This window comes from Diadema antillarum, unplaced genomic scaffold (assembly GCF_040938485.1).
Source record: "Diadema antillarum isolate AM-2024a unplaced genomic scaffold, OU_Dant_1.0 seq00001470_RagTag, whole genome shotgun sequence".
NCBI classification, from domain to species: Eukaryota; Metazoa; Echinodermata; class Echinoidea; order Diadematoida; family Diadematidae; genus Diadema; species Diadema antillarum.
In genome coordinates, this window is record NW_027272209.1 from 81,716 (window position 1) to 108,472 (window position 26,757).

The following is a 26,757-nucleotide window of genomic DNA, read 5'->3' on the forward strand; positions in this document are numbered from 1 at the left end:
AAAGACCTCAAACACGATTCGATTGAACAACCGAGCATGAAACTTCATCTGGAAAAGTCTTGGAAATTTACTCAGTTTTGAGCTTCCTGTGCCCCATCTCAGGGGATCCTTCAGGGCCAAACTGTATCATTTCAGAGTTTCGCACCTAGCTCCTACCACCAAATTTAGGTATATTAAATTTCACCATGTTCTTTAAAAAGGGGCTGTCTAGCCATCCTAGTAGTACATGCTTGTATGTCTATACATTTTTTTAAACTTTTGTAAGCCCTATTATTAGTATACTTTAATATTGCAATTCTGTTTTTTTTTCACACGTTAATTCATTATAGGTCTATTACACAAACAGTCAACAGTAATCATGCATCATTGTCTTTAGGAAATCTTTATCTAAATATCGACCCATGGTATCGTTACCTCAGCCAGGCTCACTAAATCAAAGTCAACGAAGTGAACCATTGAGCAAGAACAAAGGTATGGTAAAGACCTTCAAGTTACTCGTAGCAAATTCATACGTCATTGTCATCGATAACAATTTATGTGCCTTTAAAAAGGGCAACTGGAACTAGTGAACTAGCGTAGGCCTACCCTGGCCAATCTTGCCAGCTGCATTCTGCATAGATGGGACTAATTCAATTAATTTACTGTACGTAGGTTTTTATTTGTTATGTAATCTCTATCATGGTCTGGCACGAGTAACCACATTAGAAGGAAATGACACAGAAAAAACTTGCTACTACATAATCTCTCACATATATGGCTTAAATGTAAATCAAGGCACACTTTAGCAGATAAGAAATGTATCAGTCCGCGGTACTCACCCTCCTAGCTCTCACCTCTCATTCACTCGCTGCGTGCAGCCCACAATCTGCTATGCTGCCGTAGCCGCGCGACGCGCCGCCCCGCGCCTCGACGCTAGTAGCTAGGCTCCCCAGGCCAGCGGCACTAGCACCGAGATACCGCTACTAGCTGCTTACTTGCTCTGACGTTACACATCACCGCAGAGCCCGCAACCTCACATCCAGAAGATGTCCAGTACCCAGGGCCCTGTTTCATAAAGCTGTTCGTAAAGTTACGAACAACTTACGAGCGACTGGTGATCAGTTCTGGGCCCTGTTGCATAAAACCCTTACCGCTGGACTTACCGCTCCTTTCTAGCGGTAAGTCTTCAAATTAGCGGTAAATTTTATAATCCTTGATGCTGATTGGCTGTGAGGCCTAATTTTGACAGTGGTTACCATTGAAATTCAGTGGTAAGTTTTATGCAACGGGCCCCTGATGTTCTGATGTGCTTGTAGTTATCAGAATTTCCATAATTCAGCACAAGAACTGATCACCAGTCGCTCGTAAGTCGTTCGTAACTTTACGAACAGCTTTATGAAGCACCCCCCCCCCCCCCCCGGATCATTTTTAACACAGTCCCCATCTAGGTTATTTATTCCCAATAGATATCAATTGTTTACCTGACTGTTACGAGAAGCTGAGGAGAACTTTCATTGAATTCCACTCCAGTAGTAAGTTTGTACTAGTCTGATAAGAAAGAGGAAAGTACAACAACTTAAATTAATCGATCAATGAAAATTAGAGAAGTTATTATAAAATTGTGAAGTTTCACTAATTTCTGCAGAACACGATACGCGGTCCTCATACAGTTGATATATGCAAATTAGTGAGCTGTGATGTCATCACCTCACAATTTTCTATTGATAGTGTACCCCCCCCCCCTAAAAAAAAAGGAAATTCAATTTTTCTGTTATTAAAGTTTGAAACATATGATTGCTGGTTGAATAACTTCAGAATAGTGATCAATTAGGTATATAGGCCTATCAGGATTTGGGACTTGAGTATAATTGCTGCATTACAATTAAAAACTGAACTTGCCAAAATCTTATGTATACATGCTAAACTATACAGCAAGTTGTGTGGGGGAACTTCAAAATGTCATAAGTTCCTCATTTTTCATCCAGTTCAGATAAACGTTTTATTGTTGTGCTACAAAAATTGTATTCCTTTTTCTTAGACCAACTTTCAACTGCATTGGGATTCCCCTTTAACAATTACTTGTTATCTGACACATCTCTTTCATTGTCCAGATGACTCAAAAGGGAGAGAAAATATATCCTTATGCTATTCCGAAGTTGTCATATTCTGTATCATGTTTGCAAGGCATGATTTCTATATGTACTTGGTACTGTATTTTTTCTAATGAAATGAATTGAATTGAAATGAATACAGCAATGCTAATTTAAAGGAGGAGATATCGATGCCAAGTCACTGATTGTTATGCTTACAATCAATGATGGGCAATCAAATGACTTCCATATTTTGTGTTCAAGCAAATGGTCAAGTGTAACCAAAATTGTCATCAGTTCCCTATATACAAATTGTAGGACATGTCAGAAGGCTCATAACCTTTGACCTGTATAGTGACACAATCAAAACACTTTGCAGATCTCTTTCAATCAATCTTTACTTTTCAGATTAATTTTGCATGGAATCGAACCTTTCGTCTGAAGAAAAACACAAGCAATTCAGGATGCATGCTATACTAGTAGGGCCTACCGCCTGCCACCTCCCTTTATTTTCACTTACCACATTCCATATAGGCCTACCAGTAGTTAATGTATGTTCATGAAATGTAAAGTTACTTAAAGGACAAGTTCACCTTCATAAACATAAGGATTGAGAGAATGTAGCAATATTAGTATAACACATCATTGAAAGTTTGAGGAAAATCGGACAATCCGTTCAAAAGTTATGAATTTTTGAAGTTTTTGTGCAGTAACCGCTGGATGAGAAGACTACTGCAGTGTATGAATAACTTAGATGTCACATGCGTACAACAATATAAGGAAAATATAAAGAGAATTTCACAAAATTTCATCTTTTGAAAAAAGTACACATTCCCTTGACTCGTTACCGACATATGTTATGGGTAATATTATTCCCCCTGCCTTTAGAAAGAGGCAAGTCAAGTGCTCTTTTATTATGCGAAAAAAGTGAAAATATGTTGAATTTTCTTTACATTTTCTTTATACTGTTGTACGCATAATTACTCACAAGCTGTAGTAGTCTCCTCATCCAGCGATTCCAACACAAAAATTTTAAAAATTCATAACTTTTGCATTGATTGTCCAATTTTCCTCAAACTTTCACTGATGCGTTCTACTAATATAGCTGCATTCTCTCAATCCTTATGTTTATGAAGGTGAACTTGTCCTTTAATTTATGAGGACTGTCTTATATGTGTTGTGACTTTCTCGGACTACACCTAAAGCATGCAGTGAATAATAATACTACATGCTCCTTTGCAATATTCAATTGACGTTGTTGAACAATTCAGGCCTTTAACTGAGACTAAACACATTACTTGCAAGAAATGTGATGGGTCCTATACAAAGGTCTGTGGAGATTTTTAGAGTCTTGTGGGCATAGGCATAGTTAATGCAAAGAAATCACAAACATCAATACACAACACATTGCTAAGGAGACATTATCCTGCTTGCAATGCTTTATAATTTATTCATCCATTGAAGTGCAACAGACGCTGTAACTTGATGAATTCTTCAGTGCCTTTTATCCATCACCCTCACCGATGTATATCATAAATCATTATTGATCCTGAATCCTCTATATTCATGTGATATTCACAACTTATTTCTAAATTTGCAAATGTAGTTATATACACATATAATATGTATTCCTGTCATTTTTTTTTTCTATCTGCACTCTTTACAAAGTGAGCTTCCTTATGTTTTAACAAAGGGACATGTTGATATTATTTTGGCAATCACATATTCCTATTAGAGTTATAACCAAGCAAATAAATTCACTTGATCCAGATTACATGTATCTCACATGTTCATTTACACATGGCAATGACTGTATAATTTCAATTTCAATCTGTGTTGTCCACTAATTGGAATTTCCTTTTGTTTCAAGTCTTACACAAAAACACACAAAAAACCAAAATATTAAATAAAAACATATAAATATCAAATGTGCACATGTCATTCCTACATGCATTGAACACAGCAAGTTTGTTTCCCAACAATAAATTTCAATAATGCATCGTGCCACAAGATAATTCATGAGAGCATGACTACACTCACATCTGGACCAAGCATCTTACTTTACATTTCTATTTACATATAATACACATGACCACAGAGTGAGTAGATAATGTATGTTCAAATGAGAATTAAAATATTTGTCCCCCCCCCCCCCCAAAAAAAAAAAAAGGAAAAGAGAAAAGAAGCAAGAATGCATTGTGGACAAAGTCTGATTTAAATGGCTTTCTAAACCATCTTAAAAAATAATGATGATTGAAAAAAACAACAACAACCCGGATGATAAAAAGTACACCCAACACAAGAGTAATCAAAATACACACATCAATGATACATGTACTAAAGATATGATACAGGTAATTAAATATGAATATAAAAACACATGGGAGCTGTACGACATGAGCAATGGTCCCTTAAAAAAGAGAACAATTCCAATTGATCTTGAAGTACACAAATTGCACCAAGATCTGTCAACACGCATTATTGACAGATTTTTTTTAAATATAAATTCATAGCTCGCCATACAAGTGTATGTACACATCTGAAATTGACAACTCTTCAGAGTGTACACATTTGCTAACATTCATAGATTCAGATAAATCAAATAATTAAACACAGCTTGCAAGAGTGAATTTTGCCTGTAGATGACTATCAAGCCACACATTTTGTACATCAACAGGGCACATTATCAAATATATATAAATCTGACAGTTTCAGTAAGACTGGGTTAAAATGTAAGAAGCTGTAGGAACATTTAGGAATATTGTTTCTCTTTGTATTAGTGATCAGTTGGTCTAATATGATATTTCACATACATTGTAGCCTGTTTAAAATAATTCAATTGCATTGCACATATGCACATTCTAAATTTTGACAGGAAATAAACAATTGGCAAACATGTTCTTTTAATGTGTCTGTAATTGCAATCAAATATACTTGATAATGGCATAAGTGAAAAGGTAGGCTTAGCCTCCCATGCACATTTTGAGACCAATATCCATGACAAATCAACAGGATAAAGAATCAATATTGGCCTAGAACACATTGGCTATGAGTCCCTCCTAAAATATATCATTTTTTTTTCCCAAATTCAGTAATTTAGTACTGCACTAAAAAAGAAAGAGAAAAAAAAAATGGTCACACACTTCTGGCATTGCATGATGCCACCACATTCACATATAACTGATGCACTCACATTGAAAGAGCATAAACAAAAAAACAAACAAACAAACAAACAAGCAAACAATCTTACATTAAAATTTATACAGAGGGCACACAAGTTGAAAAGACAAACATTATCTTTTTTTTTTCCTCAACAAAATATGATATAAACAAATGCTTATCCTGCAATGAATAAAGGAAAGTAAGATAGAAAAATTAAAAAATCTGAATACTTCCAAGTACAATGACAAAATATTGCGCAGTAAGTTTTTATTCCAATATAGCCTGTCACAGCTCTCTCACTATCTAGTTTTAATCTTCTTTGCAAGCAAAATATTTTGAAATTAAATTTTGGAATTTCTGATATACCATGCATCTGAATACAGTATTTCAACATTTTCTCGAGCTCTAACATAAAATGAAGGCCATCTACCAAGTACACCATGAGGTGCAATTACAGCCATATCATAGATTCATCTAAATATATCAGGTATATTGATTATGTAACAACCAAAGAATGTTGCAACTGATTGACAAATTGTCCTACATTGATGTAAATAAGCACTGAATGGATCAGTGTTTTAGTAGTAGCCATGATAAAAAATCATGGGCGCATGTACTCGAGCAGAATTCAAACCTACGACCCCCTGATCTTCAGAGAGACATCATCTTTACTAGACCACCGAGCTTTCATGAATTTGAATAACCAAAGAATGTCTTGAATATGAACTTTCGTAATCCAAAAGAATATGCCCATGGCAATTAGCACATTTACCTGATTCTGAATAAGCATACCAATGCTTTATTTCTTTGCCAAGCCCATCATCAGTCTGAGTAGTAAAATGAATGTGATTTATGCTGAAACAATCACTCATTCATATGGTCAAAATCAAACAAAGGATCACAATACTGATGACTAAAACTGGAAATCTTTGGCAGGGAGGGTTTGTTGTAATAGTATGCATACTGTTGAGCAGGAAATGAATCATTTTCACAAACAAGCAGGAGACACAAGAATCTTGATGGGCAGAAATAATGTGTTTGTTTGTCTGTTTGTCTATTTCCTTCTTTCTCTCTTTCTTTTTTTTTTTTTGCTTTGTTTGCTGGTGCCCACCAGCTAGCACATTTAACATAAATTTCTCTCATGCAGGAACATAGCATTCACAGTGATTAATTTGATATATATTTCTTCCTACAAAAAAACCCTGTCATTGAAGAAAAAAAAAATACTGACATACTGACTCAATAATGAAGTGGTTCTAATGCAATCACACTTTACACACAATGATATGCACACACAAAAAGAGTACACATGCAAAGCACATGAAGGATATATGGCTTCCAACACAAGGATAGTACTTGCAACTCATTGTCTACACATGCTCACATCTGGACATACATAAGTCTTCTGCTATCCAATGCACAAATGTAATTGCCCATTCCCACGTTTTCACAAGGAATAAAAATGCTAATGCTGTGAAAATTCAATGCTTTTTGGAATGCTTTTCATAAGTCACCCTGCTGTCATTTAAAGGCATAATTTACCATTTGCAGTTGAAACAAAAATCCAGCATTAGTGCTTCAAAATAGTTCTAAAATGTGAGTTAGGGATAGAAACAACCACTGTAAAAATTTGAATCCGTATAATCTATGTAAGTGTCGTTAAATACACAAAATGTGAACAATAGTTATAATAAAAATGTTTCAAGACTAAATCGTGTACAGTTATGATTTATTGAGAAAAACGCTGATATCTCCTTATATTTTAGGCTTTATTGCAAAAATCTTATATGGTAGGATGTTTTGTGATACAACAGACCTACACATGTGCATCAAATGTGATATCTTGAACAGTTTTGAAATCACTACTCCCAAAGGTAAACTGGACCTTTAACATGAAATCAGTGCCAGCTCTGAGTAATTTTAGTCATTGCTCAGTTATTAACTGTGTAGTTGGCACTGACCACACTGTACTCAACATCAACTTGAACTGCTCCCTCGCTACTAATGCATTTGCATGAATGCACATTTTATGGGGTCAACACATGATTTCTAACACTGGCTGACCAAATTGCTTAATCACCACTAGCACAAAAGAAAATTATGATAATTGTTTGATTCTTTTGGAGTTTGCAAAGACAGCGACAGGAACTGGTGCATGAAGAGCCTAGTTAGTACCCTTCTCCATAAATCAAATCAAAGTGATGCAAACCTTATGCCTGCCACCAGTTGCTTGGTACTGGAAACCATGGCAACAACGGCTGCACCAGATGATAGTGTTATCACTTCCAACAGGTGTTTCCACAGTGACAGTGAAAGAGCCATTTAACATGTTGAGGATGGACTGATTTTGCTACAACACGCATTTCCCATGGACCCCTGCCTGAGTACCGGTATACTTGGGACTTGTTCTTAACAGGTTAAAATCATTTTGTATATTGATGTACTTTGATGCAAACCCTGGAATCTCTAAATATCTTTATTCTTCACCCTCTCTGACGAAGAATGAAAAGGAGAAAGCTACATACATGTGGACGATTTATTGAGCACCATATTATTCTGTATTACAATTCTCCTTCTCACAAGAGCCATCCGCATCCATACACATGGAGCTTTTACTATCTGGAAATCAACACAACCTACAGTAAACCCTCCATGTACATCCCATGTATTCCGTAGGACATCTTCTTGATGGGAATCTCGGCGCGGCCCAGCTCGGTGAAGCTCTTGGCATCCAGAACCAGCAGGTATGGGAGGCCACCCTCATTGAAATTTAGCACCGACGACACCACAATACCTGGATCAAAGATGGCATTTAAAAGAAGTTCATTCAAAATGTTGCATACTTGTGCGCTGTGTAATGCAAACTTTTGAATATATCACAAGTACACTGTGATTTGATATCTCCAAGAGGAATCTTTTTTTTTTAAGCCTAGAAAAATATGCTGAATATCTATCACCTTTTATTAGCCATTTACAACATAAAAAACAAACAAACGAACAAACAAACACACTGAAATGGTTATCAAGGAAATCAAAACTGCATTATTATTAGTAGTACTACCATCAGAAAGTCTACAGATCACAGTTGGTAGGGACTTTTATTTTTGAATAACTTGTAAGGAGAGCAGAGAAGGGGAAAAGGGGGCAGAGGGGGAGGGGAGAGACAAGGAAACAGAAGGGGAGAGGCACAGAGGAGGGGGGGGGGGAGGAAGGGGTAGAGGTGCTACTACATTCAAAGGAGTACTTATTAACAGAAACAAGCTGACGAAGCAATTTACCATCATCTTCCGCCTGTCCATCTGGTGACCCGATGAAGACCGGTTCAGACGCCACACACCCCTCCTCACTCCATAACTTAGACGTGCCTGTCTCCACATTCACTTTGCACAACTAGCAAGATACCAGAAACAAAGATTGGTATTAAAAGCATCACCACCAATGGGCACCCTAGAATAAAGTCTACTATATGCTGTGAATAGGCAGATGACACACAGCGATCACCTGTTTTATCTTATTAACCCATTGAGGACGGGCTGATTTTGCTACAACACGCATTTCCCATGGACACTTGCCCGAGTATACTCGGGACTCGTCCTCAACGGGTTTAATAAGAGTATAGTCCTGAGTACACTCGGGCAGGGGACTATGGAAAATGCTTGTAGCAAAATCAGACCATCCTTAATGTGCTAAGTTAACTTTAATAATGTCAAAGTCAACTTCATGCAAACATGTCACAAAACAATGGGGACGTACGAGTCCCGAGTAAACTCAGGCAGGGGTCTATGGGAAATGCTTGTTGAAGCAAAATCAGCCCGTCCTCAATGGGTTAACTGAAGATAGTTTTTAATTGTGAGTGATCCCCATACATTACTGATTCTGCAATAAGTCTTTGATAATTCTTTCAATAAACAAACTTCATACTGGAATTAAAACACATCTATACAAAATCACAGTGCAGTGCATAGAACGTAGTGTGGTTTGCAATGTTATTCAGAACAAGATCATGATGATTTTTAAATATCAGTCACTGGCAGTCTTCATCCTACCATCATGACTGAGGGACACAGTCTTGAACAGTCTTGAGGAGTGTTTATTTTTTCCTTTTTTGTTACATAATAGTTGGACTTATCTGCTAATTTCATCTGATGGCACACAGTTTAGGGGAGGAAACAAGACACAAAACAGACTTGAACGTTGATAAACTTTGTCTCAGTCCATTCACGTGATAGCATGATAATCAATGGCTATGCTTGCTGCAAACAGCTATCACACAGACCATGACTTAGATCTATCAATTCTGTCTGCAGCAATAATCAGCATGTTGAACAACTCAAACAGCTAAAACTCGTCACCATCACATCGACACAATATTGCACGTATGTTTTTTCATTATCATCTGTTTGTTTTCCCCAGTCTGATCTCCTTGTGCTTATTTTTAGTCCAAGCACCCAGCATAATTACAATTGCATGTCACATGATACACCTTGACTATCGCATCACTGATCTTCAAAACAGCAAGTATTAATGTTACAGACGAGCTCTGTGAGTTCATTATCATAGCAGTGAGTTCATGTGTTATCAAGTTTGGCTGAATTCTATCCAGTGATCCTTAATTAATCCCATGACCTGTAAACTTTTCTAAATTTGTATCCAGGATTCAACCTCCACTAGTCAGAGCTTTCAGAAAATACCATCAATTAATTTCTTTGACATAGTTACAATGTACAATGCATATGTAAAAGAGAAAATGACGGACAACTTTATTCATCCCAAATAGTGGTAAACGCTGCAACATTTCAGAATTTGATCATCATTTTTTGACTTTCATCTCCAGCACCACAACCTGGCAAAGAAAAAACAAAAACAAAATCTTCTCGAACACAACTCACTGGGAGGGGAAAAAACGGTGACTTGAATAGATAAAAACATCCTAAAGTTAGCAATTGCCCAGGCTTGTGCTAAGCAACTTCAAATTTTGCTGTATAAAGTTTAACAGAACTATCACCCGTATGTATGGTCATAATGCTGCATAAAATCATAACCACACTCTATGCTTCTGGTTAAAATCATTGATTCTTCTCCGTAGGTACGCATTATCCTTGCATGAGATGAAAGCTTTTGATTTCATAATGAATTGGCAGAAGGTCAAAGTTGTAGAAGTACCTTCGATGATTTCTGCCACTTTATTTGACTGAATTTCAGTGAAAGATTTGTCTTTTCTTTCCATGAAATAAAGAGAAAAGACAGCTATTTGACGAGTTACACTCAGCTTATCAGGGCATAGTTCAAGTGAGTGAAAATCAGTGAGTGAAAATCATATTGTGAAGTGCTCAATCATAGAAAATAACCACTGATCTTTCACCACTTCATTTCTTGTTGTTACAAATCCCTTCTAATATTATTTGCATTCATCCGGCATAAAATTTGGAGTATCAATGAAATACGTATAGACTATATTCCACAGAGTTTGATTAGTCCACAGAGTTTGAAGGTGAATCTTTATCCTCATCAGCTCTACTCTCATCATACCAAATTAAAGTATCCAGGCATTTTTTGAGTAAAACAAGTTTGGATAACTTTCACTGAAAAATAACATGAGAAAATATTCCACAATTTCACTTGGATTTCAACTCTCATTTTGTGCAAAATTATCAGAGAAATGCATGCAAGAATTCACTTGAAATACAATTATAAAATAGACAGAACAATAAACAGATTAAGTAATCTTTAAAGGCTTCTAGCATTAAAAAATAACGTTGTGATAGATTTACTGAAACTATAGCTTTTAGTGTGATGAATACATGTATGATTCTCTGAATTACACACTCAGTGTCATATGGTGTATGACTCATTTTCATAGGCAGTATGAGCTATTTGGATCTCTTCCTATGAATCCCTATACCACTTGCAGAACGGAAGGTATTCCATATATAAATGAAATTGATGAATATCAAGGTTACAAGCAGCCTGCATATTTTGTCTATTATACTAAGTTGCCCTTGGGTGACTGCATATCAGAGATTCAACCTTTTTACTGAGCACAATAATTATGCAGTGAAAAATCTATTCTTTTCTTGCAGAACCCTTTGCAAATCTTCATTCATCAATGAGCACATTGTATTTATGCAGGGAAACAGAACTAACACTTTGAGCATGGCATTATAGTCAAATATTCAACCCACATATAAGGTACTACAGGGGGAATTAGACTGCCCTTTTCTGACCTCGTCGTTCAGACAAAACTCACAATGATATAGCACTATTTCTTTCCTCTATTTTTGATTCCCTTTATTCATCCACTGTTTTTTTTTCCTGCATCTATTTTTACATGCAATACTGATCCAAAGATAAATGACAGATGCACAAAAACCATAATATATTCTTCTTACTCTGTGTGATGAATAGATTCCCATTGAGATAATTCCTGATGAATTCTCACTATTACAGCTCCTATTCAATCTATTTCCCTATCTATCTCAGCCTTAATCTGTGTAAAGGTTAAATTTGCCCCATTAGCAATGCAGATTGACTTGGGGGGCAGGGTTGCATTTTACATCCGCCCATCTTGCATTTTGATTGAGGTTACCGGGGGGAATGGTCCATACTTCACTTTACTAGGCATATAAGGGCCATTACAAGATGCATTTCTTTTTAAAGACACATTTTCAGCACTAAGTTGTGTATTCTGATGATACGTGCAACAGTGTGCATTTGTCACATACACAACTGAACATTCAAAAACAACTTTACCTACATCAAATTATCCATTTCATGATTAGTTGTAACTCTAGCATTCAAACTACAATGTAATGCACTCTGCAAATAGTGCACGCACGATAAGCCTTGGTGTAAAATCGCAAAAACAACATCTTGCAAAAATGTCCGTGACCTCTGCCTTTTTGAAAATATCTGTACGCAAAAATAACAGCTTATCCATTACCATGAGCGAATAAGAAGTGTACTGTGTTCTAACAACTTTTGGGCATTTATATCATACATGTATATATAATCATGTACTTCTATAGCCCTGAAACGCCCAGTCGGTCAACTGCTGTTGTGGAAATTTAAATTTCAAACAACAACAGTGTAAACGTAGCAGACAGATGAGCATGCCAACATCAAAGGCCCAGAAATGCAGTCACAATAATACTGAGGTCAAGGCCGGTGGAAACGCAATTTCCAAGAAGAATTTTTACCTCTTATATGTTAGTGTATACATGTTGATTTGTGTGCCTGAAAAAACAGAGGAAGAAGCTGACTCATAATTCACTATTCAAAGTCTATTTATTGCCACAAAAAAAAAAATGACCTTGTCATGAAAAGGTCAATCCACTCCACACTATGCTTACTCCGTCAGAGGAAAGGGGAAGGAGATCTATGTAAGGCAAGGGGCCTGGAACTATTGTCCTGGAACCATTTCACACACTATAAAGAAACAGCACAAAGGAGTATGGGGGTGAGTACCTGGTTGTCGCGACTGTTGAAGCCATACACATACTGGTAAGAATTCCCATTGTGTTTCTCGTAGTTAATGCGAGGCAGTTCGATTGCTGGGGGATTGAAAAGAGAGAAAAATAATTATGATGTAACACAGGCAGCAAAAGTTCCACAGTCGGGATGAGAGGATTCATAACCTTATAAGGGGAAAAAAAAAGGTACAAAGCCACATCATAGGTAATGCTGCAATAACAATATCTGTTTAAAAAAATCGGATCACCCACAAATATTCTGAAAGAGAGCTTACATTTTAACTAGAATGCAAGTCTTGACAGTTCCCAATCATTATTTTTTGGAAAATTGATTTCTCATACTTTTTGTGGAAGACAAAAGAAGTTTCTGAAGTGTTCCCTTTGAGTTATTAGTTGTATGATGACAACAGCCTATAGCACAGATGTCATACTGCAAACCAATGAATTCATGTAATGAGTAGATTACTGTTCATGACTACTTCATTAATTTAAACAAAATAAATGTCAGTCAAAGGAACACAACACAAACCTAATTTCTAGAATTGAAATGTGGAATAGCAAATCTTATCCGTTAATCCATGTGTTCTTGGTTTCAAAATTTCAGAGAGCAAAAGAAACTCTCTCAGTGTGCTTGAATGAGTATACTTTAATATCTGTCTACATTGGTAGGCTGTTTGACTGCCCCATAATGAAATGATCAGTAGGAAATAGAATGAAATAACCGTTAAGTTTATTACCATTAGTTTGTACTTCCAACACAATGCTACAACTTTACGCAATTCAGTGAATCTATAGTCAGATATTTGTTCTAGACAAATATATTACAGGACACAATGCATCCGACTCTATTGCAGCAGCACAGGTTCATAGCAGCTCAACTTAAGTCCTAATCTATTCTATCTATTCATGTTGCAGGATTTCTATTTCGCACAAAAGCATGTTTACATACAGCAGGAGCCAAACTCTATTTTTACTTCAGGAAACTCTATCTGAAATTCTGGCCCCATGCCAATGTCACAATAGATGTGGCATGCATATTTTTTTTTAAAGCAATACATCATCACATGAATGCCGCCGCTGTAGAGGTCAAAGCAGTAAAATTGAAGAAAATGTATTACCTTCTCAATGTTTGAAAGGTTCTTTGGCTGTAGAAACCTCAGGAAGCAGTTACATGTATCAATTTTTTTTATCATGTGTACATATGATTTTACCTATACAGATGCAAATTCCATAAATGTAAAGCCTTGCTTCGATCATCTCATTCGTTTTATCAGTTTGAAATACAAAACAGAACACTTCATAGCTTCTAAAAACGGGAAGTTGGGCACTCGCTTGTTTTCCTGTTCTGACTGTTGACCAGTTATATACACTTATCACTACAATGTACTTGTACCTTCTGTATGGTTTTGTCATACCTAAATTATAAAAAAAAAGAGAGAAGAAATTATGCATAAAACTTACGCAAATCTGCGAGGACGGTGGGTTTACAGAAGACAGTGTCCTTTGACTCCAGGAGGGCACAGTCCCTGTATTTATCCAGGGTGCACACAAAATCTCCAGGTTCAAAGCCCTTCATCAGTCAAAGCACACACAATAGTACAGTTAGAGGGTATCAACAAAACGTACTGCAAAGTGCACTCTTTATTTCTCTACATAATTATTTCTGCATTTCTCTGTCTTAGAGGACAGCAAGTTGCAATGTACCATGCTTCTTCTGTTTTCCTTGTCCCTAAAAGCTTTAGAAATCTTCTCTGGCAAGTGGTATTAGATATTAAAGTTCAGATATGCAATTTTAATTTTTGCCAACAACTCATAAAGTATACTTTTATCTACTATAATTGTATCTTTAAAAAATGTTAAACTCAAGATTAATATTTTTGTTTCATGTGTAAAATTTTCATTCTGTGTATGACTGTGTGTCAATATTTTTTAAACATAATTTTGATGTTAATATGTTATCCACTTGGTACATGTTATAGGACTTGGCTTCATAAAAGGCTCTGCCTTCCTGTCAAATTCCCAATGCTTCATAATTTCTGATATTGATGTTTATATTTTGTATCTGTTGCAGGCAGATCAGTAGCTTTATGTATGCTTGACGACATGAATCTGAATGTACTTGTATTCTATTTAATGTGCATTTTCTGTGTTTTCTGATTGTTTCTATGGTTTTTATGAACTATCAAATAAAATAAATGTTAATCAATAATGCTAAATACTATTCCTTACTAAATTATTATTACACTATTACAATTCAAAAAATTATCTAAAACAAACACTGTTCAATTCGTTCAAAAGAGGAAAAGAAATTGGTTACCTCTACATTCAAGGGAAGAATAAATCTCTTGCATCGCTCCCCTAAATCTAACACTTCAATTTCCCGCAGGGACTTGAGATAGAGCCGTTGGATGATCTCGGCATCTTTGTAGGCACACATGTCCAGCACGAGGTGTTCGTCCTTCTCGTAGGCGTTGATCTGGTGGAAAAAGAAGAGCGGCTCGGAGACGTACTTAGTCGAGACTCGCTGGAAATCGGACCGCCGCACGACGTGGAAGCGGGTCGGCTTGTCCGCGTGAAACTCCAGCGTGTCGGAGAGGCCGTAGCCCATGACCGGCATGGATGCCAGTTTCAACAGGTTGACGTAGAGGGGCTGCTCCACCAGCACAAAGTAGTTTGGCGTCATGAAGAAGCTGTGAGAGTAGGATGGGTGGGTCTCTGTGCAGGGTATGCTGAGGGCGACAGAGGCTTTCTTCAGGATCGGTTCACCAGCAGTGCCCTCTGGGATTTAAAGAAGGTAGCGACAAAACCACATTTTAGAGATGAAGATTAACCAATCATGTCGTGATGAAGTTTGGCCTCAGAAATTATCATCTTATCATGAATAAATTGCCAACTGCATATCTGATATTGGAGGAAGATCATATAGATCTGGTTAAATTAATTCAATCTGCACAAAATGAGAAAGAAATTTATAAACCTTTGCCAATTTCAGACACTGTGATTTTAATCCTCTAAACTTTATGTTAATGAAAAATAATTCATAAATCTAGCCTCAAAGAGGCATTAATCCTTACATTCTGTAACAGAAAGAAAAGTATTTAAATCAATGGATTCTTGTATCAAGTTTTTTTTTTTTTATTGCAACAGATTAGCAAACTGCCTTTCAATAACAAAAATAGGCACATATTCTTCAGTTTTTAGTAGTAGCCATAATGATAATAAAAAAAAAAATCTTTGGCATACATACTCAGGTTGGACTAGAACCAATGATCTTCTGACTACTGGACAGGCATCATATCCACTAGACTATTAAGGATTAGAACCAGCACTCTACTGGCTTTTTATGCAGAAGCTTGGTGGTTTAGTGGATATGAAGCCTGTGTAGTAATCAGGACTATTTGGTTCGAGTATTTAAGTAATCTAAGTATGTATGCCCATGACCTTTTTTTTTTTAATCATGGCTACTATCAAAACACTGAATAATCAGTGTTTAGTTATGTTGATGAAGGGAAAGCTGTCAATCAATTGCAATACAGAAAGTATGAATTATCTACATTATTGTAAACATGAACAACACATGGCTCAAATGACAGAGAATACATATCTTCCTCATAAAATGCTAGCAGTGAATTTCAAAATTATAACACAGATACAACACCAAACTATGGAAATACGTAGACCACTGCTGAGAAGCAATGGGTTAAATCTCTGCACAGGCATACCTATTTGGTGCATTGTAGTTTATACAAGATTTATGTGCACAGAGTCAAGAAGAACATTGAAATTAATATCTCTCAACTTGACAAACACAAAGAATGTGAATTTTTTTAACATTTGGTCTTCATGTTCATCAACACTGGTGAAACCATGTAATATTTCAGTTGCAAAGTAAGATGGTTGTTACAATCTGTATTGCATGGGGGATAGAGGGAAATAGACAGCATGTAATGAGTTCCTTTCCTTCACAAATACACATACAGAAGATGAATTAAATGTTGATACACAAATGTATGCAAAATGTTGTTGCTTACATAAGAATTTCAGATGACATTTAACAATACATCTGATCCCCACATTTTGACTTATTGTACATCAATGATCAGAGTGGAAAATGTATGAGTCATCTTGGTGGTTACGCAAAAGAGTGTATGAAAGGACACGTTGGGATCACTTTCGATGTGGGATAAACAAAAAGACACAAACCCAAACAACAACTGTGCCACCATCTTCAAGTGATGACAGACGTTAACCCGTTCAGGACGGGCTGATTTTGCCACAACACGCATTTCCCATAGACACCTGCCTGAGTATACTCGGGATTAGTCTTCAACGGGTTAATACTGTCTTTTGTGAGTCAGATATCCCTTCACTTATTTTGCTAACCTTCAATGGGGCCTAGTTTGAGGCTAAACACATGTGTGAGCACCCAGTGTATTACAACTAATAGTATATCTCACAGGGCAATCTGATCTTACAACTGTCCTTTTTTTTCGCAAGATCCTAACCACTGAAAATCCACACAATGAGCAATGCTTCGGGAAGGACACAAATTTGTGGCAGTATCTATTAAAGGTAAAACATAGTTCTGGTACTCCTGCAGAACTGCCAACTTTCACTACACAATGTACACGTATAATTATGCCTTTAAGAAATGTGTGGAATAACGCTGATAAACAAGATATTTGTTGGGTAACGACGAAAATGCGAAATAAAGGTTCACTGCACTCACAATCTCAGAACTTAACTGATCGGGGTCAGGCTAACTTGGACTTCGGGACAACTCGTCTTTACTTTGACGGCGGGGCCAAGTTGTCACTTTGGATTGTACAGAGTTGTACTATGGGAGCGCTTCTCGTTCTGGCTGGTCACAGTTATGGGCTGAGTTGAAAAAACGCGCGCATCAAAGAACCTGGTGCGCATACAAAATGAATGTGTGCCATTGTGTAGAATATGGCGATCACAAACCGCATGTAAATTGTCTGAAATAGGGCGAGTTGTCCCTGAGACCGAGTTAGCCTGGATCTTTCTGGAATAAAAGACGGTATACTGACATTTATAATTCTACACTTTTGTTCTCAAAATACTCCAAATCAACTCAATATCCCAGCAAATCACATCAGTCAGGTAAGTTTCTTGGTAGACTCTTCCAATATATTGCAAGCAAATATGAAAGGGTGCAAGACGGGTTCTCAAACCCTTACCAGAACTATGTTTTCACTTTAAGTGTCTACCTTCTTTAGCAGGGGGTATCTTGATGATGTTGTAGGTGGACCTCGCCTTGAAGTTCAGCCCCAGATTGTAGATGGTCTCATCCTTTGTCTGGTGAGGATGTGCCGTTCCCGTGAAGACCGAGATTATCTTTGATACGTCTATCTGTTTCCAAGACATGAATAGGATAATGTTGTCAAACTTTAGCTTGTCAGGTAATGGAAATGACTTGCAGCACAAATTGTCATCTGGTACTCGTGAAATTGGCACCTCTGAATTTCATTGCATATCTTACATCAAACAAAAAGTAAATTGGAAGTGGTTGAACATAATCAGAGATAAATTTACCCCCAAAAAAGCCAATTTGAGAAAGAAATAGAAAATTAAATTTAATCTTACCATCCAACCATAATATTGCTTTAAAATAGAATCATGACATTTCAATGTAAGTCTCTACATTCGTAGGATTTCTCAGGAACCTCAGTCCAGAATATTAAGTCTCTACATTTGTAGGATTTCTCAGGAACCTCGGTCCAGAATATTACGAATGATATTACTCACCGTTTGCTCTTTTTCCAGTGTTTCCGGGTTCACCTTCTGGATCATCGGCGTCTCCGTGAAGACGTACACCTCATCTCCCGACCGCATCCAGTTCACGTTGCAGTTATCTGTGAACTTCAAGCGCGAGAGGAATGTCGACATCATGCGGCTGAAGATGTTCAGGCAGGGGTCGGGGAACCCGGCCGTTCCGAACTCAGTGTAGATGATTCTGTTCTCCTTCATGGCTGACCTGTAGGCATCGCTGTCCAAGAATCTGCAAACAATCGAGTTTTTAGGCAAAATCGAAGGCATTATCCCTTGTGACCACAGACAAACAATGTGCTAGCTGCACACAATTTGTGAGGAAAGTGATCTCCCTCTCCCCCTCTCTCCAACATATATGTATATATAAATATATATATATATATATATATATATATATATATATATATATATATATATATATGTATGTATATATATATATATATATATATATATATATATATATATATATATATACATACATATATGATACATACTAGATAGATGGATAGATAGATTGTACAAATGTAGATAGATAGATGGATAGAAATTCATGAACTGCAATATCCAATCTGCAATACAATGTAGGTTAGGATTCATGTATCCATATAGAAGGAACACAAGTACTCATTTAAAGGCATGATACACTAACATTGAAAATTACTAAAAAACTTATACACCGCTATTGATTTGTTCATTAATTTCTTTTGTCTTCTGTGAAAGAAAAAACAATTTGTTGAGATCACACTAAGCTTTCTACAAGCTGCTTGCAATGTGGTACATAGCTGAGAAAATGACAATCAACAATGTGTTAAGAGAAGGTGGGCTACGTAAAGTGATTTTATTGGGCAGGTTAGTACGGCATGGAAGAATCCACACCTGTTCATGTAAGAGACTTTGCCGTCGTTGAAGGTGAAGCGATGTAAGAGGGCCTGGCCATCAAACATATGGCGGTACTTCTGGTCCCCAAATTCATAGCGGCCCGGACCAGTTCGCAGCAGACTACCACTCAGCCACTTGGGAATGTGTCCTGTACAGTAGATGATTTAGAAAAAAAAAAAAATGTTAACAGTGAAATCGATGTTGAAATCTGAGCAAATATAGAAACATCCAATTTTTAGCTTGGCATGAATTAAATGTACAGATAAGATGGATAAGGCATTTGTTCTCTTTTTCTTCAAAGCCTTCACATGTCCCACTGAGCTGAATGGGAAGGAGAATGACAAGTGATGCTGTCTTTGTGCCACATTTTCAATTTTGCTGAAAAAGTAAGAATACTTTCCTATGTCATTCTTATATTCATCTCATTACCCCCAACACTCATACACCCACTAGAGATAGAGAGAGACAGAGATGGAGAAGGGGGGGGGGGGGGGGGGAGAGGAAAGAGGGAGAGGTACTATGCGTGTACAGAACAACGAGCCCACATATATACACGTGCATGCAGGGATGCCATACCTCCTGCAGTCAGCCATACTACTCTAAGCGCTGATGCTATTGTGTGGTTATTGGCAGCACAATTAATGAATGTCACACATTTGGCCAACTGCAGAGTGTACATTCATCAACCCGGAACATTATTGAGCATAGTCTGCTCACATTATAACGAAATTGTACCCAACTACAAAGGCCAGAAATTTACACGTGACAGCTATAGATACAGGAGAACATATATAGCAGGTTCATGCGTGAACGCAAATCGCCTTCTTTGCAGATCTGCCTACATGGGTAGAGAGATAGTACTGGTACACCACATTACAGGTGCAGGTTAAAAAGAACAATACATGTCATGTAATTTCATATACCTCTTTGCTTTAAACACAAACATGAAAATAATAGTCGTTTTATATTTTGGTATTGGAACTTGAAATGGACAATTCAAATGACCTTCACACAATTTAAACGATGCAGATGGGATCTTTTTCCCTTCATCCTACCCCATTTTTTCTTCCTTTCTTCTACTCTTCCCTTCAAGTAAGTCACTTTAACCCTGCAAACTCCATTGATCTGTGAAAAGCACATCAAGCTGTTATCAACCCACTGAGGACAAGCTGATTTTGCTTTAACACACGTTTCTCATAGACACCTGCTCGAGTATACTCAGGACTAGTCCTCAACGAGTTAAGCTGAAGCTCTTCTGTTCGTTCAGTAATTTGCTGATCAGCTGTTTTTTCCCTCTTTTGCACACACACACACACACACACAAATTATATTCCAAGCAAATCACTTGATTTGTACTTTGATCCACGAGCGTATGATGATAATATGGTGGCCAATAAATCTAATCAAATCAAATCAAATCAAATTAGATTAAGGTCTTTTTTAAGAAGACGAGCAACCAATAAAACATTTACACTAATGAGGAGAAAGAGTTGATTTCAAAGTCAAACTTTCAAGGGGCAATGGCAGAATAATGCAACCATATAATATAATTCCAAACAGTCAAACCTCAATAGAATAGGGGCAGAACCCAGACACCCTACCTTTCACGGTCGTTTCAACACCATCAGGAAAGTCTTCAGATACAGACACACACAGAGCTTCTGGCAGAATTCTAATTAGAGTATGGAGATAAAAAAGGAAAAGGTGGAAAGGATTGGTTGCATATTCATATGGAAGAGTTATACAGTTACAAACAAAAACATACCAAACTGATTATGAACATTGCCACCTCCTCCCCCACCATCCCCCTCCCCAAAACACACACACACACACACATAAACACAACACCACTATACCAAACCAAACAGATCCAACAGTCCAATGAAATCAAAGTATTACTAAAAATTTTGATAATCAATGCAAGAATTAGGAAATTATAACAATCAATCACTACATCTAAATAACTTAGATAGGTGAAGCCATTTAACTGTAAGTCCTTGGGTGTTTTTGGTATTAAAGGACAAGTTCACCTTCATAAACATAAGGATTGAGAGAATGTAGCAATATTAGTAGAACACATCATTGAAAGTTTGAGGAAAATCGGACAATCCGTTCAAAAGTTATGAATTTTTGAAGTTTTTGTGCAGTAACCGCTGGATGAGAAGACTACTGCAGTGTGTGAATAACTTAGATGTCACATGCGTACAACAATGGAAGGAAAATATAAAGAGAATTTCACAAAATTTCATCTTTTGAAAAAAGTACACATTCCCCCGACTCGTTACCGACAAATGTTATGGGTAATATTATTCCCCCTGCCTTTAGAAAGAGGCAAGTCAAGTGCTCTTTTATTATGCGAAAAAAGTGAAAATATGTTGAATTTTCTTTACATTTTCTTTGTACTGTTGTACGCATATGACTCACAAGCTGTAGTAGTCTCCTCATCCAGCGGTTCCAACACAAAAATTTTAAAAATTCATAACTTTTGCATCGATTGTCCAATTTTCCTCAAACTTTCACTCATGTGTTCTACTAATATTGTTGCATTCTCTCAATCCTTATGTTTATGAAGGTGAACTTGTCCTTTAAAGACAAAAATGGCTCTTGCATTAAGTCCTTAAAGGGGATGGCTAGTAACCGATCAGTGGGAATCATTGGGAATCATTGGGAATGCTGAGGGATGATTGTTCCTATCCTTGTGGGATTCATTTAAGAGTACATTATATATCTACTGTTGTGTGAAAATTATTTGCTTCAGAACGGTCTCATATTCAAGTAATGTGCAGATTAATGCCCTGTCACTGACCAGGCACGCTAACCTGGAAACATTAAACTGAACATTACTTGAATATGAGACCATTCTGAAGCAAATAATTTTCACACAACAATAGATGTATAATGTACTCTTAAATGAATCCCACAAGGATTGGAACAATCATCCTTCAGCATTCCCACTGATCAGTTACTAGCCATCCCCTTTAAATCCTGTGAATTTGATGATGATGACAAGCACATTCTTGAAATACAGAGACTTGTTATCTTTCATGAAATCACAGAGAAAATGCATCTTTGCTGTAAAAACTGGGAGGAGGTGAAAATCATGTAAACAATAAAAATGTTCATACTTCATGCATGGTTGGCCATCCTTGGAGCAACTCGGAATAGTAATAATGTGGAACAAATTATGTTTGTATAGTATCTAAAGATTCTGCAAAATTCAAATTGTCAAAATGCGAATGCCTATCTGAAGTGAGTCACAAATTATATGTTGTATTTGATGGCAAAAAATGAAGAAAAAAAACAACTGTGCAATGGAGCTGGTAGTATTAATGACACACCGTGAAGTCAGCCGATATGAAATTCATATTGGTTCAAAGCAAAGTGCAAAGTTCTTTTAATAAGTACTAACAGTACCACAGTGTACATTTTTTCACCCTTGAGATTGAATTTCTTCTTCGGAGCTGCTCTCAAACCTCTCCACTGGTGTTTTTAGTTGGAAGGAATATCACAGTATTTCAGATAAATCATACAACAGCGTCTCCCGCAGTTTATACTTTGCCTCCGGTTTACAGCTATTAATAATACATATTTAAGATGCATGATATTATGAGATATATCAAGAGATTTAAACTCATCAGAGGTCTGTGCATGAAAAGACATCAACACAGATAAAAAAAGTACCCTCCTCCATGTGCGTATGATGTCTACCCCTCCCCCCCCCCACCCAAGTTTCATGTGCTCACTCCTCAATCACATGAAGGCATATCCATTACTACCAGTGTATTCCAGAATGCACTTTTAGTAGGGATACAAAACATATATATCCATAAAACATGGCCTGTCTTTACTATGTCACATGGATTTCTTCGTCTTCTGGTTGGAGTACAGTCCTCCATAAATGGTGTAAATTATCTTATAGTCTTACAAGTACTCGTTGCCTGGTCTTGGTGATTTTCTTTTTCTTTCTTTTCGGCGATGGGGGGGGGGGGACACTTCGATCAGGTTAGTACCCTGCTTTTGTGATGAATGAATAAAGCAGGATCTTTTATGTGCATGGTCGGGTGTGACTCTCATACAAGATAAACGACCTCCATTTCATGTCCTATTCGGTGGACATTGTGAGTGTTTTGCCCCTTACTAGAGGGAAAGGCATGATAATGCAGATATCATTGCTCAGCAAGACTCACTGGGTATTGAATCAGGCTCTTCAACCCCCGAGCCATTTGAATGCAAGGCAGACACACTACCGACTGAGCCACCTCACTGCCCTTCGGAACCAGATCAGACTAGACTAGATATCATGTACATAACAAGGGGGATGATTACCTGGAAGTACAGTATGTAAACATTTATGTTAGGGCACGGCAAAAAAGTACGCTTGTACCCTTGAATGCATTGTACGACTGTAGGTATGTGAAATGTTGAGCTGTACTTGGTTGACCTTGTTGAAATTAATTGGCTGGCAGCAATATAAATGAAAATGACCTGTCAGCCTGCATTTAAAGGGATAGTAGCCTATAGTATTGGTTGAAGTGAGGATTCAACTTTTAACGTTTTGTGAGATATTTAGAAACCATTCTATAATGTTGAAGAGCATACCAATATAAGGGAAATTGAAAGTTTATTTGATGAAAATCAGTTTTGAAATGACTGAGATATATCCAAATTTAACAAGGTAAAACAAAGAGATCCTGATAAAAGTTGTGGCCTAGCTGTTGCATTTTATCAGGATCACTTTTTGGATATATACCCTCATCCACTTCAAGACCAATTTTCATCACATAAACTGAATTCATCTAGAAATTACTCTATGTTCTTCCATATTTCATATTGGAGGTTTACACGATTTCACAAAAAGTTGGAAACCTGTAGCCCCATCTAAACCAAAACTGTACCATCCCTTTAAACCACAGTTCCATACTTACATGGAGCTGTAGGACCTCACAACATTTCTAAGAATAACCTGACTACAGCCAACAAACACAAATAAAGTGACCAAATCAACAATAACAGCAACAATGGCTTTGACAAAAAAGGTAATATTACAGGCAGATTGAGTCATCTCACTCAGCAAGCTGTTTTCTGTGAAAGAGATAACCAGATCTGGGCAGACTAAATAAACTAAAAAAAAAACACACACAAAAAAAACAGCAACATACAGTACAGTGAAAAAAAAAATGAAACCATCACATGAAAGTCATAACCATGGCTTGAGTCACACATTACAATATCGAGATATACATTTATCTCCAAAATCACTCATCTCTGCAGGTTAAAAAAAAAAGAATGTCAAGAAATCAATTTTGTTTAATATACCGGCTTTATATAGGTATATACAAAGGCATCACATATATGTAATGAGTTTGTTTGTTTTTTATGTGTGTGAAGAAATTAAATCATCAAAATGACTCTCAAGTGGAAAAACATTCAAGTAAAGCTCGAGGCAGAATCAGACCTCAACATGATGTGTTGAGCAAAAGTGAAGTTACATAGTCCACAGACAAATGTTAGATCGTATAATTACAGTCGTATTACAAACAAGCACACTTCATGCCTGGGCTATAAAACATGCAACAGGGGCGGATCCAGGAATTCTGTAATACTGTAGGGGAGGCACCTTTACAAAATTGAAGGGGGGGGGGGGCGCACGTGTCCTTCCCCAATATTTTTTCTTTTTATTTCTTTTGTTTTAACAAACAATAAAGAGGGGGCGCACCCCGTGCGCCCCCCTCTGGATCTGCCACTGACTGTGTAAAGCTTAAAAATCTACATCTTTTCCACAATCACTTCACTTATGGTTTATATCTCAGTCACTCTATTATGATCAGTGATATGTAGCATACTTCCAGTTTCTGCATACATCACATACACGGCATGACAATCGATTGACATGCAACATACCAGGCTAACCAGGTAATACACATTATGGTGATTCTTACAACAATCTGCTCACCAACCGTGACAACGACGGTGTTTACATTATCAAAGCGACATGTTCACGACCCGGCGAGTGGAAATACTCCTCCGTCGGCTTTTAAATTATTACAACATGGGCAGTGAGTTGTCTTATTTCTTTACCTGTCTGAGCTAGACGTCGCTGAATTTCCAGCAGCCATTGTTTTAAAGGAGCAGCAACCTAGTCGAGCTGGCGAAGAACGACACGGGATGAATACAGGATTGTATGGGAGTAGAGTGCGAACGAGTATTGAGCCGGTGGAGAGCGGGGAGACTTTCGGCCACATCAACGTAAGCTCCCCGTATCCTTGGATCCACGTCCCTGGGTATTGAGCTGCGATACTGCTATCTCAAAATCAATCGAGACGAGGCTAGCTGGGGCCTGGATGCATCGCATTATCAGCTCATCATCATAGTCCAGACTACACCTCCCTGGGAATCGTTAGATTACGCTAAAATAGTGAGGGACTGTTGGTTTTCTTCAAAGGAAATGTAGACCCCGAATGGCTGGTGATCGTGACATACTGAGTACGCTGGTTGAATACAGAGAATGGTGATCCCATACATCCAGGCCAAGATCAGCTGACACGCACCGGACCGTTACAAGTCACTGTAGTAATGGCAAGTAAGGGTACACGAAGTGCACCACGCGGCACCAGCGAGATAGGGTCATGTGTGTAGAGTTCTGTGGATAGGGTCAACACATGACTGGGGATGAGGGTGCAGAAGGAAGGGGCGGGGAGGGGGGGGGGGGGGAGGGGGGGAGGGGGGGAGGGGAGGGGAAGGGGAGAGAGAGAGGGGAGGGGAGGGACTGAATGAGTAACATCTTTGACTTTACCGGGATTATCTGGGTATACGTTGTTGTTATTTTAATTTTTTGGCGTGTATCATAATTCATTTATGAATATTTACGCCTAATGCCTGTTAAAATTTATACAAGTTTTGATACAGTGACTGCAATCAAGCACCTAGGAAAAATAGGTTTCCGAAAATCAGCGCATAGGCCCTGGGAAGGGGATATACATGTATTGGTAGAGGTAGAAAGTTGGGATTGACGGTGGTCACACTTGTATACAGCGACAGGGCTGTGTATAGTTAGAGGGACCGGGTGATGGGGAGGGGTGCAGTTTTATCACTTCTGGTGCCACTTCCGGGTTTCATCACCTAACAAGCAAAAACAACAACATCAACAAAACACACAAAAAAGTGGGGGCTATACCAGTGGTTATATTAGACCAACTTTTTGTGCACCATACAAAGGAATACATGAGGTGTCGTCACTTTGCAGCCCCCCCCCCCCCCCCCCCACTTTTTTTTTTTAACCCGGAAGGTACGTAAGTGGCTTTAAAAAGAAATAGATAGCGCGGTAAGTCAAGTGGAAGGGGAGAGATGAGCTGAGGACCTTTTTTTTTTTTTTTTTTTTTTTTTGC

General features: G+C 37.6%; 1 protein-coding gene across 1 annotated transcript; it reads right to left on the reverse strand.

Annotated features, from left to right (window-relative positions):
- Positions 1-7,578: 7,578 nt before the first annotated feature.
- On the reverse strand, positions 7,579-25,791 carry LOC139709786 (beta,beta-carotene 15,15'-dioxygenase-like). The gene is made up of 10 exons (XM_071621746.1): positions 25,451-25,791; positions 20,974-21,044; positions 19,370-19,520; positions 18,470-18,722; positions 17,932-18,073; positions 15,018-15,478; positions 14,162-14,270; positions 12,696-12,781; positions 8,510-8,621; positions 7,579-8,025 (listed from the first exon to the last, which is right to left on the reverse strand). Exons 1-10 carry the CDS (start codon positions 25,612-25,614, stop codon positions 7,868-7,870), a joined length of 1,707 nt encoding a protein of 568 aa, XP_071477847.1. The 5' UTR covers positions 25,615-25,791; the 3' UTR covers positions 7,579-7,867.
- Positions 25,792-26,757: the final 966 nt, after the last annotated feature.